At 34.8% G+C, this 16,732-nt stretch overlaps 1 protein-coding gene across 14 annotated transcripts in view; it reads left to right on the plus strand.

Moving 5' to 3' along the window:
* Positions 1–16,732, plus strand: part of GPHN (gephyrin) — a 609,565-nt gene that overhangs the window by 481,470 nt on the left and 111,363 nt on the right. For all 14 annotated transcript variants that reach the window (XR_004620093.1, XM_034642048.1, XM_034642043.1 and 11 more), the window contains one exon: positions 12,690–12,827. Coding sequence is in view for 13 of the 14 variants with exons in the window: in XM_034642048.1 (XP_034497939.1) it covers positions 12,690–12,827 (138 nt within the window). In the remaining variant the exon portion in view is untranslated. The remainder of the gene's footprint in view (positions 1–12,689; positions 12,828–16,732) is intronic.

Raw genomic sequence — 16,732 nt, forward strand, 5'->3', positions numbered from 1 at the left:
AGAATTAGTTATTCCTTTTTCTGCATTATCATATGTAGTTTTTTGTTTTAACATGAAAACATAAGCATTTACAGATTTGTTTTACTTTTTCCTTAAAACACTGATTTCTGTGTTCTATGAGATTGGGAAATAGGAATTTCATCTTATTTACCTCAGCATTACTCCCTAATGTTTAATAAAGTGTCTTACATAGAGTTTTCAACTTATTTTTGGTAAATAAAGTTGAAGGAAAGAAAGTCCCTCTAGTGTGATAAAGGAGAAAGCACACCAGGCAAAATCTGGACATGTGGTCTCTTCATTTTGACATACTATCTATTTAGACATGTGATGTTGACCTAATTTTTCAACCTTTCTATGGTAAAACTTGTTGTCTACAAGAAATCTTTATAGGTATCACTCTTATGTTAAAAACTTCAGAATGTTAGCTTACATGATAAAATTATATAAATGGTTTCCAATTGGCTTACGTGATAAAGTTCCGTCTCCAAAGTCGAGCGTTCAAGGGCTTTTATGGTCTGGTTTTAGTTACCTTTCTAGCCTCAGCTCCCTCTGATCTCCATTAGGAAACCAGTGCTCTACCAATATCGATCTCTGCATGATTCCCTAATCATATTGTGTCCAGTCTCACCTTGGCTGCTGTATCACTTAGTCCTGGCAGGAGTCAAATGCCACACTCAAACAGGGTAATGCATAATTTCATAAGGGAACTAGTTACAACAGAGTAGCCAGAGTTAAGGAAAAACAAGATAAGTTGAAGAACTTTTGGGGCAAGCAACAGCAGGAAATTGTTGCTACCCTTAAGCCTCAAGGAGCCAGGGAAGGGAATAATTGTCTAAAATGAGTCTGTTAGAGAGGCCTGCCTCAAACAGCTAATTGTTTTGTTAAAGGAACATAACCACTGCCAACTAGCAGACAGGAGGCCAAAGGAATAAATATCTTGTCTGTACTTTTCTGCTCTCCATTCTTCTGCCAATGGTTTCCATTGGTTGAACTTAAGCAGAAGTCACAGGTATAAGGATTCTATTGGTTCTGTCCATAAATGCTAGCCCTTTGGGATACAGAGCAGGGTAGAAAAAAGTGGAGAGGAATGTGGGAGAGCAAAAGCAGCTGCTCTATTCAAACTGCTCTTTCCACATGAATTTAAATCTATCTCAGATGATAACTCTATTAAAGATAGTATTAATGCAAATATCTAATATTTTTTTAGGGAAGGATGGGGAGAGGAAGAAGGAGAGAGAGAGAGGAAATCTTTTTTTTTTTTAAAGATTTTATTTATTCGTTCATTCGACAGAGATAGAGACAGCGCGAGAGAGGGAACACAAGCAGGGGGAGTGGGAGAGGAAGAAGCAGGCTTCCAGCAGAGGAGCCTGATGTGGGGCTCGATCCCACAATGCCGGGATCACGCCCTGAGCCGAAGGCAGATGCTTAACCGCTGTGCCACCCAGGCGCCCCGAGAGGAAATCTTAAGCAGGTTCCACACCCAGCATGAGCCTGACGACGATGTAGGGCTCAGTCTCACAATCCTGAGATCATGACCTGAACCAAAATCAAGAACAGGATGTTTAACTGACTGAGCCACCCAGGCTCCCTTAGTGCAAATATCTAACATTTATGAAGAGCTTACTATGCGCCAAGCATTGTAACAGACAGATGGAGGCGGGGGTGCAGTATGAAGAGGAGGAAAGGAATAAGGGAAATAAGAGGCTGGAGAAGTTACCAAATTGTGACCTCCAATTTGCCATATAGTCTTTGCAGATGAACCTCCTACTTGCCATGCTAATGGGTTTGGATTTTATTGTAAAGGTCAATAAAGGAATTTGAATAAGGAATGACAAGATCAAATTTGAAATTTTGAAAGAACATTTACTACTATGTGAAGAATGTATTGATTCCGGGTGAGATCAGAAGCAAGAATCTAATGAGAGCTGGAATTAAAGCTGGAGCAATAGAAATAGAAAAATAATACAGGGTTTTTTAAACTATTAAGAAATCACAATCGACAGGATTGGGAACTAGATATGGAGGGTAAGGAAGTCAAGAATGACTACCAGTTTCTAACTTAGGCAACATGATTACAAGATCTTATATTGATACGACTCATACTTTCACAATCTTAAAAAATAGGCAGGTGTTTGCTAGTTGGACTGGAAGTAGAAGAGCAGTTAAGACAGATGTGTGAGGAAAAATCATGCTGTGTACTAGACATTATTAAGTTTTCTATAGCTGGAATAAAGGTATATGTAAGAGCAAAGAGGGATGAAGTCGAGGAGAAAGGACAGGTCATGAAAAGCCGAACACATTACTCTAGGTCGTCTGAACTATCCCGAGGGCAGTAGGAAGCTTTTAAGTTTTTATTTTAACTCCAGTATATTTGATATACAGTGTTATATTAGTTTCAGGTGTACATGTAAAGTTTTTTTGATGGTTAAAAACACAATTAAATCAGATGCTGTTGAGAAATTTCCTTAGAACCCCAGAATTTGGACCATGACTTTGGAAGATATTGGCTAGGATTGGCTAAGAAAATAATTATTTCAAATTTTGAAACATTTAGTAAATATTTTTAAGTGATGTAGGATTATTTTCAAGAATCTGAATAATACAGAAAAGTAGGAAGGAAAGAAATCAGTCTCATCCTACTACTTAAAGATAACTGATACTAACACATATAGTTATTTTCTTCCAGTATACACATTGAACTATATTTCAGTTCTACAGTATTAGTCATACTGTGATTTTTACTTTTTTGAAAAACTGTAGCCCTCATATCAGCAGAATTAGTTGTGAATTAACCCCACTTTTTAGGCCTATTGAAAGACGAGAATCATACCAAGTGCCTAATAAATACAGAATAAACTATATAGTTTCTGCTTATGTGCAAAATATCTTAAAAACTAGATTTCTGTTTTTACCAAGAACACTGACTCAGTCTTCATATTTGCCTGTATGATCACCTGTTATAAGATTTTCTTTCTCAACTATACAAACTGACAGCTACCACATGCCTAATGATCATGTTTAACAATGTTTACATCTTACAAAAGATATTAGTAAAAATTTAATTTTTTGTTAATCTGTCTTTAAAACTAATAACTAGGATAGGCATTCTGGAGTTGAAGCCTTATGTGCTTATACCTAATAGTACGAAAAACAGCACCATCTAGAGAAGATTAACTAAGGAAAATGCAGCTTTTATGAGCTAGTAAAACTCCTCTAACTACAAAAATGACTTTGAACTTCTCTTAGTTCATTTTCCCAGGGCATTATTGAGACTAGTTAGTTAATGCTTAGAAAGGGTTTAAAAGATACTTGTTAGATTCCACTTTTAGAGATATAATAGCTTATGATTTCTAAAGAAAAACTACTTTTTCTCTACCATTGTCTAAAGAATGTTTAGAACAAGGACCTACTGAAGAAAACAATTCTAATTTTGCATATTAATGCTAGTGGCATTTATGAAAACATTCCAAATAGAAGCTAACAAAAATATATTGAGTTATATATGTGTGTGTATATGTATATATATATATATACATGTACACATATACACATATATACATTTATATTAATGCCTCTGAAATTATACTCTGACAACCTCTTTGGGGAATAAGAGAATCTTCAGCTTTTTGACTATTTAGGTTTAAAAAGGGGGTCTTAGCAGCCTAACAAAGCAAGCTGAAGTTCGGAGTCCAAAAAGGGCACAAAACTAGAAATCAACAGCAGGACAAGAATGAACCAAGGGATTCCAGATCAGATAATATATTTGTTTGTGTTCCTGAACCAGAATGACAGCAAAGCAGAAGGTAATTACCAATAGTGTAAGCAGAGGAGAAAGATCTGATGAAAGAAAGTTTGTGGAAGGGGAAAAGGAAAGATTGTATCTGAAAGGGGATGATTATATCAAAAGCTGGTCTTTTGTCATAGTAGCTATAACCAGTACCCATAATTTTTAATCTATATACAGCACTAGTGCTGCTAGTAAGGGCAAGAACCTAAGGATCATGGTTTGAGGCCTTCCTCAAGAGCCCTCAGTCCTTAGGAACACCTGTAGTGAAGTCCAGCCCCGTAAAGACAGTCATGAAAAATTATTGCTGATCATCTGGAGCCACCTCAACTAAAAAGACTGCTTGCCTTTGTTGGGTGTGTTAGCACTTAACTCCTACTTACAGTTTTTTAAAAATAATTTTATCCTTAGGGCACCTGGGTGGCTCAGTCAGTTAAGCATCTGCCTTCGGCTCAGGTCGTGATCGGGTTCCCTGCTCAGTGGGGAGTCTGCTTGTCCCTCTCCCTCTGCCTGCACCCCTCTTGCCCACGTGCTCACTCTCTCTCAAATAATAGAATCTTTTTTAAAAAGAGAAAATAATAATTTTACCCTTTTTAGTGTTCCTTTAGCTAATCTATTTTATCATTATATCTTCTAATATCATTTTTTCTCTTCATCTCTTTTTTACCCTGTATTCTCAGCTAATTTTATCTATTTACTTTTAATATTATATATTTAGCTTACTTCTATGTGACAAATTGAAAATAAAAGCAGAAGGAAGATAGCTATAAAGACAGTTCATACCTGACCATGGGAAATAAATTATTTTTTCCTCCTTTGGTCTTATAATTTTTCTATAGATAAACTTCCTGATCTAAAGATAACAGAAAGGATTTACTTACAGTGTTACTTACTTAGAGTGTTAATTATTTAGGCATTACATGCATTGAACCCAAAGCTAATTTTCCATTTCCCTGACTGCTTGACCACAGCTAAAATATTTTTTATTCTCTTTTTTCATTTCCCTACTGCGTTGACCCTTCTACCACTTTTAAACAAAAAAGTAAAGAAAAACCTAGTTTCAATTTATTGTTAATAAATGTTTGCAATTATTTTTAAAAATAGACTATTCTACTAAAAAGAACATTGAAATTATTGACCAGAATAATGTTTGAAATTGTATGTAGTGTTTATCTCTCAGCTCATCTTTGTCAAGCTGTATATTCTAGAGTGATTAAAATCAAGCATTTAGGACCTTATTCAACAAAAATTTTCTGTGTGACCACCGTGTGCACAGCATCCTTGGGCTTTGACATTAAGAAGATTTTTCCTTTCTCAAAGAGCTGAAAATCTAGTTAAGAAAATAGACATGTATATAAATAAGTATAATTACTATAAGACATGTAGTTAATACAGTATGGAATGAGAATCCTAAGATAGAGTAGTTCATAGTCCCTCAGGGCAAGAAAAAGAAAAAAAAGAGGAATGGTCATATATTGCTTCATAAAGGAGAGATTATTGAAAGAAGTTTTTTTGTTTTTTTTATTTTGAAATAATTTCAAACTTCAGAGAAGTTGCAAGAATAGTACAAAGAATTCTTGTATATCTTTCACCTAGTTTCCCTCAAATGTTAGCATTTTGCCACAATTGCTTTGTCATTTCTCTATATGTAATAATATACGTATTTTCTGGGATTGCTTGTGAGTAAATTGCAGACATGATGCCTCTTTACCCCTAAAGACTTCAGATGTATATTTTCTTTATTTAAAAAAAAGGAGAAAAGAAAAAAAAATTTCTTAGATAACCATGATACAATTACCAAAATCAGGAAATGAACCTTGCCATAATACAATTATATAATCTTACTCAAATCACATTTTGCCAATTTTTCTAATAATGTTCTTGATAGCAAAAAAAAAAAACCATGTTCTTCTTCTGATGTGGGATCCAGTCCAGAATGATGCATTCCTTTTAGCAACCTATGGAGCAATTCCTCATTTTTTTTTTTTTGTCTTTTATGAACTTAACATTTTCAAGAGCATAGATCAGTTACTTATAGAATTTTCCTCAATTTGAGACTTTTCTGATATTTCCTGAGGGTTTGATTCAGGTTATGCATTTTTGTTAGAAATACTTCATATGTGATGTTATATCCCTCTCTTTGTATCATATCAAGAAGTTCGTGATGTCATTTTGTCCTATTACTGGTGATATTAACTTTGGTCACTTAGTTAAGATGCTGTCTTCTAGGATTCTCCAATCTAAAATTACTGGTTTGGGGGCGCCTGAGTGGCTCCATCGTTAAGCGTCTGCCTTGGGCTCAGGGCGTGATCCCAGCGTTCTGGGATCGAGCCCCACATCAGGCTCCTCCACTGGGAGCCTGCTTCTTCCTCTCCCACTCCCCCTGCTTATCTTCCCTCTCTCGCTGGCTGTCTCTCTCTCTCTCTGTCAAATAAATAAATAAATAATCTTTTTTAAAAAAATAATAAATAAATAAATTAATTAATTAAATAACTAGTTTGCTTTGTAGTTAGTAGGAATCTTATGGGACTATATGGTGAATTATATATGTATGTTGTTTTTCTTCAGATTTTCACCTTCTAGTTTTACTATCCATTGATGATTTTTGCCTGAACCAGTTTTTGCTATGATAGTTGCCATGTGGTGACTTTCTAATTCCAACATTTCTTCATTTATCAGTTGGCATTCAGTTGTAAGGAAGAATTTTATGTAATTATTTATTTATATTAGTGTGTGTTCATAGATTCTTACTTTAATTTTATTAAATGGATTCTATTATCTGCTACTATCCTAATTTACTTTGATGCTTAAATTGTCCCAGGCCAAACAGTCTCTTCCAGTTGACTCCAAGATCCTTTTGACATATTCCATCATTATTTGATTACTTCCTTACTGAAGAAAATTGTGAAGGAAGAATAATAATTTCTTAAGAAGATCAGAGAAAATTCATTCTAGGCAAAGTGAAGATCGTATGCTAAGGCAGGAAAACATGAAATAGTATGGTGTATTCTAATATATACAATATCATCAATTTTTTAATGACGTAGTGAGTGATGAGGCTGAAGGGGAAGCAAGTGTTTTATATACTATTCAAAGGAATTTGATTTTATCCCATGGGTAGTGAACCATGCATATAAATTATAGAGCAAACATTTTGTGACAGTGCCGTTTTATAATCTTGATGCACAAAATCCCAAGAGTACTTTCCTTTAATATTTCTTATAATGCCCTAGAAAATAGCACAGTCGTTTCAGCCATGTTTTCTAGGTTTTGTCAGAAATGCTGTGAGGCTCATTATCTTAGATAAAGAAGTAGAAAAACATTTGAGACTATTAAATTATAAATAGTATGAGAAATTATTTTCAGATACCCAAATTGCCATCTCATCCCAAGCCTACAAACTCTACCATTGCCAGTGTTTCATTAGGCTCTGAAACTTGATTTCTCTTAATTTGAGAGATATGTATGAAAGAGTAAATTCTAATATATCGGAACCACACATCCTTTGAATTACCAAAGGTCCTAGCTATTTAACCTGAACAAACTGTCATTTTCACTCTTTAGGTTTCCTAGGAAAACTATTCGTTATTTTAGGTGGTTTGCTGCTCTGAAAGATCCAGAAAGTAGAAATGTAATTCAAGCTGCTAATAGTATGATAAAGAAAAGCAGTGCTATTAGCAGGGCAGAACAAGCCTCTTTCTTGAGATTTTCTGTATATCCAAATAATGAATAATTATTTACACTTCAGGCAGTTTGGTTGTTTTGAGGAATAAAGTTTCCTCTTGAGGCTTTTAATCAAGAAGAACCTGCATGAATATCTTGTTTCTATTATATTCTGTTCTATCATTTGAAAGCATCTTTTCTTCATTTACTTCTAATTTAAAGAGTGGATTTTCAAGCCAAGACGAAACACTGTATATTAAGAATTGTCAGATTGAAAAGGATGCATTTGAATTGGGAAAAATAATTTTACTGGTATAAATAGCTCATTTCACGATGGCCATGCCATAAGAAAAAGGTTACTGCTATATGACAAAGATCCTTAGTTACTCTACTCAGTAGAAAGGAATCCATTTGTACTTTCTGTGCCCTTTTGAAGACCTCGCACATCACAGACATTGCCATTAGTATTTAAACATATTTCATGATGGCAATCCTGAGTGAATCCATACTGTTTTTACAATGACTTCTTATGTAGTCTTTTTAGTGGTTATAACTGCTGCATGGCAAATAGGAAATCTCAATAACATTTTGAATACTTTACCTGCAAAGATTCCAAGCTCACATATAGTCAACCCCGCATCAAATATAAAAGTGACAAGTTAAGTTTTACTTATAGAAACCTAAATTTGTAAGAGAACCTCCAGGTCACCAATCTATGGCTAATTTAGAATTGCTTTAATCTTGTAAGTCTACTTGAGAAAATTAAACCCATTGCAGAAGAGTGCTATCAATTTAGATGTTATAATAATTCAAAACTGTTATTCTTTGCTCAGTTCAGACATCTACTAGTGCAAGGGATGTCTAGACTTCCTTTCCCCATCCTTGCCCCACTTCCAAAGAAAGATCCCATATCCTACAGGACTTTGTAGTTTATTTTTGTCAAAGTAGCTACCCTGCCTACAAATTATCAGTGATAGCCATATATCAGCAGCTAATTTTACTATTATAAGTTAAAATAAATATTCCCTTGAACACTATAATCTTCTATATAGGACACATATTTTCACATGTTAGTTTTGTAGTGTACGTGAGTTGAATGGAGCTAACGCCCTCACAGATTCTCTTTGTGACCATTGGTATTTATCTGTAAGGTAGCTATCAGAATATATTTGTGGCCATGAAATCATCTTTGCTTTATAGGAAAAACTATCCAAATTTTCTCTCAATTTTTGGATATTTTTTTATCCAAAAACCAAACTGCATTTTATTATAACCTTCTTAGTAAAAAATATATATATATTCTTTCCTTCCTACTTCTACCAAACAGGATTTTATGGACTATTCAGTGAAATTTGGCTGCTAGACTATAATCCTTCTCACCTTCAAGACATAAAAGTACATAATTTTTTGCTCTTCCATTAGATTTCTATGCTGGGCTCAGAATCAAGAAGAGGATTGGGGTGTGTAGAAAAATAATTCTTGATCCTTTTTCCTGTCTGATTGAGTTCTCTAATGGCCAGGACAAATAAAACTCTTTGGGATTATGACTTATAAAATAAAAGAAGTCAGAGATAACTATTCTTAAATTTTCTGAAGCTTTCACTTTGAAGCTTCTTGTAAATCATTACAGTCAACATCAGAAAATAGTTGAAATCGTGTTTCTTTAAAAAATGGAAGCCAAAAATTTAGTTAACATATAGGGTTTACCGTCAAGGAGTTTACAGTTGGCTAACATAGGTAAGACAAATATTTAAATGTCTATAACATAAGACAGAAGTGGTAGGTGTGCTAAAATATATATATATATAAGGTGCAAAATTATTTTAAAGATTTTTGGGAAAGAGCTTTTCAGGCTGGTAGATATCCACACTGTGATTTCCAATTAGAGAGAGACAGAGAACCACCAGTCTCTATAGTTAAAGAACCATCATCAGGTGGTTTACTACTTACCTGCTCTTATTTTTTTATTTACCATCTTTCCTTTCTGCTGAGCTATAATGATCTTCATGGAAGGGTGTATCTCACTCTGTACTCCAAGTCCCTAACCATAACTGGCTCATAAAATGCATTCAATAAATATTTGTTGAATAGATGTGTGTATCACTGATAATCAGACTAGATTTCTAATAAGAAAAATTCTATTACAAAGCAATTCAACAAATAAACTGTTCAGTTAAAAAGTACAATTTTCTCCTCAGAAACTAAACATATAAAAAGGACAGCTTTTATAAGGTTTTTACAATGTTCACCCTAAAGAAAGTAAAATATATTTTAGAAAATATCATATCTGAGACCTGTAAACCTGAATAAAAAACAGAAGCACCTATCTCTGTCATTTTCTCCAATTACATTGATTGTGACAATATGTTTTCATGATATTTAATGACAAGGCTGGGACTTCAGTGAAAGCAAGAAATAAATTTATCTTTTGAATTGTAAATAAGTGATAAATCATATCATACACAATACTTTATAAGTGTTCACTTAAATTTTGAGTAGAAATGTTAGTCATGTTTAGCACTAAATCTCTAAGGCCCTTCAAGCTTTGAAAATTTTGTAATTTTATGATTGCCCATGGGAGAGAAATGTCATAAGTATAAGCATCTTTATATGTCTTTTTCTTTGAGTACTTATGACAATATCATTCATCTTAGAATGGAAACTCTTTGAGGTGGTACCTTTAAGTTCATTCAGTGAATATGTCTGAAGTAGCTGCTGTGTTTGGGCTAGGGGTATGAAACTTAATAAATTGCAATGACTAGAACTTATAGACTACTGAGGAATATATGCAGTCATGATAAAGTGGATTAGGAAATAGGAGCTTATTTGTCTTGCATATCAAAAGCCTGGTGACAGGCAGTCCAAGGCTTGTACAGCAGCTCAATATTGTCAGCAGAGACTAGGCTCTTTTTTCTTCTCAGATTTCCATACTTACTATGTGGGTTTCCACCCTCATTGTTAAAAAACGGCCTCGGCACCTCCCAATATCTGCCCAGTTCCAAGCAAGAAGATGAAAGAAGGGAAAAAGCTTTCTCCTCTTAAAGCTTTATCTCTTTATCTTTTTATTCACCATAGGAAGCCCCCAGGGACTTCTTCCAACATCTTACTGGCCAGAACTGTATCATATGACCACACTCAGCTGCAGTGTGGCTAGGGAAAATGGAGTTGTGGGTAGCAGAAAGGATAGCCAAGCAACTGTGTTTGCAGTTACTCCTTTTCTGTTTACCCTCTGGGCTGTAGACCTTTAAGATTCCAAAGAAAAGACCAAGTTATTTATGCATGAAAATATAGTGATCTAAGAAGTCCCTTTTTGTCATTAAATGATTCATTAATTTAAATAATATTTATTTTTATTGCCTAATATGTGCCAAATACTGTTCTAGATACTGGAGATAACATTGAACAAAAAAGACAATGACGCTTACATTCTACGAAGAGGAAGGCTATAAACAAATAAATATAAATGTATATATTATATAAATTATAGGCATGTGGGCGCGCCTGGTTGGCACAGCGGTTAAGTGTCTGCCTTCGGCTCAGGGCGTGATCCCGGCGTTGTGGGATCAAGCCCCACATCAAGCTCCTCCACTATGAGCCTGCTTCTTCCTCTCCCACTCCCCCTGCTTGTGTTCCTCTCTCGCTGGCTGTCTCTATCTCCATCGAATAAATAAATAAAATCTTTAAAAAAATTATAGGCATGTGGATATGAATATCCATATATATGTGTGTGTATTTATTTATTTATATATCCATGAAGAAAGGATAAAAAGAGTAGAAAATGATGGTGGGTAATATTCTAGATAGGAGGTTTAACAAAGGCCTCTCTGATGAGAGGCAATGACTTGAAAGAAACGAGGGATGGGTGGAACCATAATATCTGGGGAAGGATGTCAAAGTGGACAAAATGCCAAGTACAAAGACCCTGAGGAGGAGATGTATTTTGCATGCTCAACGACAAGCAAGGAACCAGTATGGTTAGAGCACAGTGATCAAGAGGGGAAGTGATAGGAGATGAGAATAGCGGGGGCCATAATATGTTAGACTTCGTAGGCCATAGCAAATATTTTATTCTGAGTGAGATGGAAAGTCATTGGAGAGTTATGAGCAGAGATTAGCACAATCTAATTTAAAATTTAAAAGGATCACTGTAACTACTGTGTGGAGAATAAATTATAGTGGAAAAAGGACAGTGGTAGGGAGATCCATTAGGAGGCTATTCAGTTTCCCAGGAAATAAATGATGGATCCAAGTATTGTAGTAATTGTGGCAATGGTAAGTAATGGTCGGATTCTAGAGATATTTCAGAGGTAGTTTAGATATGGTTCTGACAAAAAGAGAAGAATCGAGGATGTTTCCAAGATTTTGGATTAATAACTGGAAGAATCAAGTTACTCTTTTCTGAGATGGAAATTGCAAGAGAATAAAACATCATAAGGGCAAGATAGAAGGGTAAGGGAATCAAGAGTTTGATTTTGAACGTGTTATTTTCAATTGCCTGTTACACATCCAAGTGCATGTTGGATGATTTATAAGTTTGGAGATTCACATTCTTATCCACCAGCTGTTTAGCATGACATATAAATCTAGAGTTGAAGGTAGAGTTTGGGATTGGAGATATAAATTAGAAGTTTTAATGTATGGGTAATAACTAATGCCGTGAAAGAGAGTGAATAAGGATTGGGTAGCTAAATAATCTTTTCCTGTAACTTTTCTGAAAAAAGAAAATTTCCTATGAAATCCTAAATAAATTCAGGTTTGAGTATTTCATTTTACTAACTAGCTCATTAAGTGTTCAATGTTTAGTATGTGGTTAAGGAGATAAACTCCGAAGCCAGACTACCCCAGTTTGAGTCCTGTCTCTGCTGTTACTAGTTCTGTGATTTAAGCCAAGATATATAAACCTCTCTTTCCTCATCTGTAAATAAGGATAATAATAATGCCTCCCCATGAGGTTGTTGTGAAGATCAATTAGAACAGTGCCACAATGCACAGTAAGCATTCAAAAGGATTATCCTATAACATCATTAAATTTCACCAAGTTTTGACACATAATGTAACAGTGCTGACTTGATTTAATGTTCTATGAAAGTAGGCTATATTTTGGAATCAGGAGAAAATTTCTTACCTTGTAATGTTCATTTACAGACATATGAAAATGAGAATTGATGATATTTATAAAACATTCCCACTTTGTAATCACTGTTTCAGCATCATAGTCTTAGTTAATTATATTCCTGTTTAGGTCACAGTGCTGTTGATATCACCAAGGTGGCTAGAAGACACCGCATGTCTCCTTTTCCTCTAACGTCTATGGACAAAGCCTTCATCACAGTCCTGGAGATGACTCCGGTGCTTGGGACAGAAATCATCAATTACCGAGGTACTGTTATATTTGCCCATTGCCTTTTCTTTTCATTTTTTTCCAAGTAGGATTTATATAATATAAATACATGGTTTTCCTGAAGGAGAGAGATTATTAACCATTATCACAATTAGTGTCATCATTCTTTTTGCTTTTTTGCTTCTTATTTCTACTCAACTCTAAGATCAATATTAATGGTATAGAGAGTAAAGCACCTATAAAGATTCCTTTTCATAAAAAAAAAAAGAAGGAAAATAATCAGCTGTGTTTACCCTGTACGTCACATACCAATACTCTAAACTGAAGAAAGGATTATCAGGGGCTCCTGGGTGGCACAATTGGCTGGGTGTTCAACCCTTGGTTTCAGCTCAGGTCATGATCTCAGGGTCATGAGATCAAGCCCTACCTCAGCTTCCATGCTCAGCATGGAATTTGTAAGATTCTCTCCCCCTTTCCCCCTCCTGCTCATGCGCTCTCACTCTCTCTCTCTCTCCTCTCAAATAAATAAAATAGGGGTATCTGGGTGACTCAGTCAGTTAAGTGTCCAACTCCTGATTTCTGCTCAGGTCATGATCTCAGGGTCCTGGGATCAAGCCACACATCAGGCTCCATGATCAGTGGGGAGTCTGCTTGAGGATTCTTTCTCCCTCCGCCCATACCCTACTCTCTCTTTCTCAAATAAATAAATGTTTTTTTAAAAAAAGACTTAAAATAAATAAGGTAAATCTTAAAGAAAAAAGAAAGAAAGGATTATCAGCACCAAGTGAGGAAAATAGTTAACTCTGTGTCTGCCTGATATCCTTTTTGTCAGAAATGGGAGATAATAAATGTGTCTTGTAACCATGTTTTCCTTTGTGGAAAACATCTTTTTAAATGTAAAATGTAAAAACCATATTAATTTATCCATTGATCACTGAACAACCAGTCTGACCTCAGTTTTTCTGCTTCATCCATCTCTTGTTTTCAATGAGAAGAATGTAAGCTCTTAGGTTAATAGTACAGAGACCAGCCTGTGGAAAGACAATGGAAAGGTAGTGTTCTCCAGTGTTTTCAGTTTTCAATCAACCATTTTCTTTTGTAAAAATTCAGCATAGACGTTTTAGTGCAATTTGAATATAGTTTCTTAATTGTTTTTGTTATGCAGATAAACACAAAAGGATTGATTTTACAAATAAAAGACTTCATTCATGGATCATAAAATATTCAAACTTTAATGAACATTAGAGAGCATCTATACAAACACCATAATTTTTCTGCAAGGAAACTCAGACTCAGATCAGCAGAAAAGGAATAGGATTAAAGCTCAAGACTTACATTCTTTTTTACAACATGATAGTGCTCTTCTTTCGGTATTAAAATACAAAAAATAATGGTAGATAACATAACAAGTTATGTTAAAGGGCCTATGGGGCACCTGGCTGACTCTGTCGGGAGCATGTGACTCTTGATCTCAGGATTATGAGTTTGAGCACCAAGTGAGGTGTAGAGATAAGGTAAATAAATAATATTTTTTAAAAAAAGAAGTAAAAAACTAGTGAAATATTAAATGCCCAATTCTAGCTCTTTGGTCTCCGACCCTACTTAGACAAAAGTTGTTTTTATATAGTTATACATCTTTGACTTACATTCTTCTGGGTATGTGTATATCATTAGGCTGAAACCTTTTTTTTCATTTTTGTTTTACTCCTCATTAAAGGAAATAAAGATTTAAAAATTGACTGGAGTGGGGAATTAGTCAGCAATTAACTATGTGATTTCAGAAAGCAATTATAATGAAATAGGTTTCTTTATATTATAAAAGCAAAATATTCAGATATTTTTATATCAACATCAAGACATTTTCAGAAAATATGAATATAAACTTAAGTTGGAAAAAAGTTTAAGTCATACTTTACTTATTATAAAAATAAGTTAGCTATTCCTGGCTTGTGATAATTTCAGGGTAGTTTCCCTTAGTATCAGTGTCTTGGATGATCTCACTGTGTATGCCACCATCACATTTAAATAGAAATTCCAGTTCTTTTAAGGAAAAAACAAAATTGAAAATGGCCATTTTTATTTTCTTTTAGGAAAAAAAATGCTGTCAGATGGATTCTCTTTTCCCTTCATGAGCTTATTTCCCCTTCATTTATTCATAGAATCAGTTGTCACTCATAAGGAAGCAGACTCTTCATGGATGGTTAACTCCTTGTCAAGTGTTTCCACCTGTGATGATGAGAAATAATAGAGAGGTTTGCATTCAACCTTTGAGTTGGATGAAACTCAATTTTTAATGCAAAAGGGTATTATAATTAAACCTCCCAAGCTCTTTAGCTAGGTATTTAACAAACACCACCATATATAGAAACATATTCAGTTTGTTCAACAAATATTTACTAAACATCTACTAAATGTCAGGTACTATGTTGGGTCCTGGATATAAAAGATGAATAAAATTAAACTCTTGTCCCATGGAATTCAGTCTAGTACAGGAGAGAGACAGGTAGATAATGTGGTACTTGTCTCCTTGTCTCCTTTACTGGCTCTTGTAGGCTTGCTTTCGTTTTTTACTTCCTTGAATGTAAACTTTCTTTAAAGTTTTCATCTTTGGCCCTTTTCAGATCTTACACATTTACTTCAGTTAATGTCATGTGTTTCAAATATTATGTGATTTCTAGTTGTATATGAATTCCAGACTCATACACCAAATGTATACCTGCTGCTAGTAAATTTAACATGACCAATACTAAACTTATTTTCTTAACCTCTGCATGTTTCTTCTGCATCCTCTGGAATCCATCCCTTGTTCTCTATCCCCACTGCTATTGATTTAGTTCAGATCTTTATTATTAACTTCCCAGATAATTATAATAGATTCACCTCCCCCAGTTAGCATCCTTCCAATCCATTCTCCAATTTGATCCCAAAGTACAACATACCTAAGAGATACTGCACGTGTTCCAGACCACCACAATACAAAGTGAATATTGCAATAAAGCAAGTCAAATGAATTTTCAGTTTTCTACTGCATATAAAAATTGTGTTTATGCTATACAAACTCTGTTAAATGTGCAATAATATTATGTCTAAAAAAGAAAGTACATACCATAATTTTAAAATACTTTACTGGGGCACCTGGGTGGCTCAGTCGGTTGGGTGTCAGGGGAACCAAGGGTCCTGGGATAGAGCCCCACAACGTACTCCCTGCTCAGTAAGGAGTATCCTTCTCCCTCTGCCCCTCCCTGACTTGTGCTCTCTCTCATGCACTCTCTCTCTCTCAAATAAATAAATAAAATCTTTAAAAAAAATACTTTACTGCTCTCCTGAAGCTACTATTACACTATATGTTAACTAACTAGAATTTAAATAAATTTTTTTAAAAATACTTTACTGCTGAAAAATGCTAATCATCATTTGAGCTTTCAGCGAGTCACAATCTTTTTGCTGGCAGAGGGTCTTGCCTCAGTGTTGATGGCTGCCTACTGATCAGGGTGGTGGATGCTGAAGGTTAGGGTGGCTGTGGCAATTTCTTAAAATAAGACATTCAAGTTTGCTGCATCAACAGACTCTTCCTTTCACAAACAATTTCTCTGTAGCATGTGGTGATGTTTGATAGCGGTTTACCTACAGCAGAACTTCTTTCAAAACTGAAATCAATCTTCTCATAGCCTGCACTGCTTTATCAAGAAAGTTTATGTAATATTCTAAGCCTTTGTTGTCATTCTAATAAACTTCTTGGCTTCTTTACCAGGAGTAGATTCCATCTCAGGAAAGCATTTTCTTTACTCATCCGTAAGCAGCAGTTCCTCATAAGGTAAAGTTTTATATGAGATTGCAGCAATTTAGTCATATCTTCAAGTTCTAATTCTAATTCTAATTCTCTTGCTATCTCCACCACATCTGCAGTTATGTCCTCCACTCAAGTCTCAAACCCCTCAAAGTCA

This window comes from Ailuropoda melanoleuca, chromosome 14 (genome assembly GCF_002007445.2).
Source record: "Ailuropoda melanoleuca isolate Jingjing chromosome 14, ASM200744v2, whole genome shotgun sequence".
In the NCBI taxonomy this organism is placed as follows: domain Eukaryota; kingdom Metazoa; phylum Chordata; class Mammalia; order Carnivora; family Ursidae; genus Ailuropoda; species Ailuropoda melanoleuca.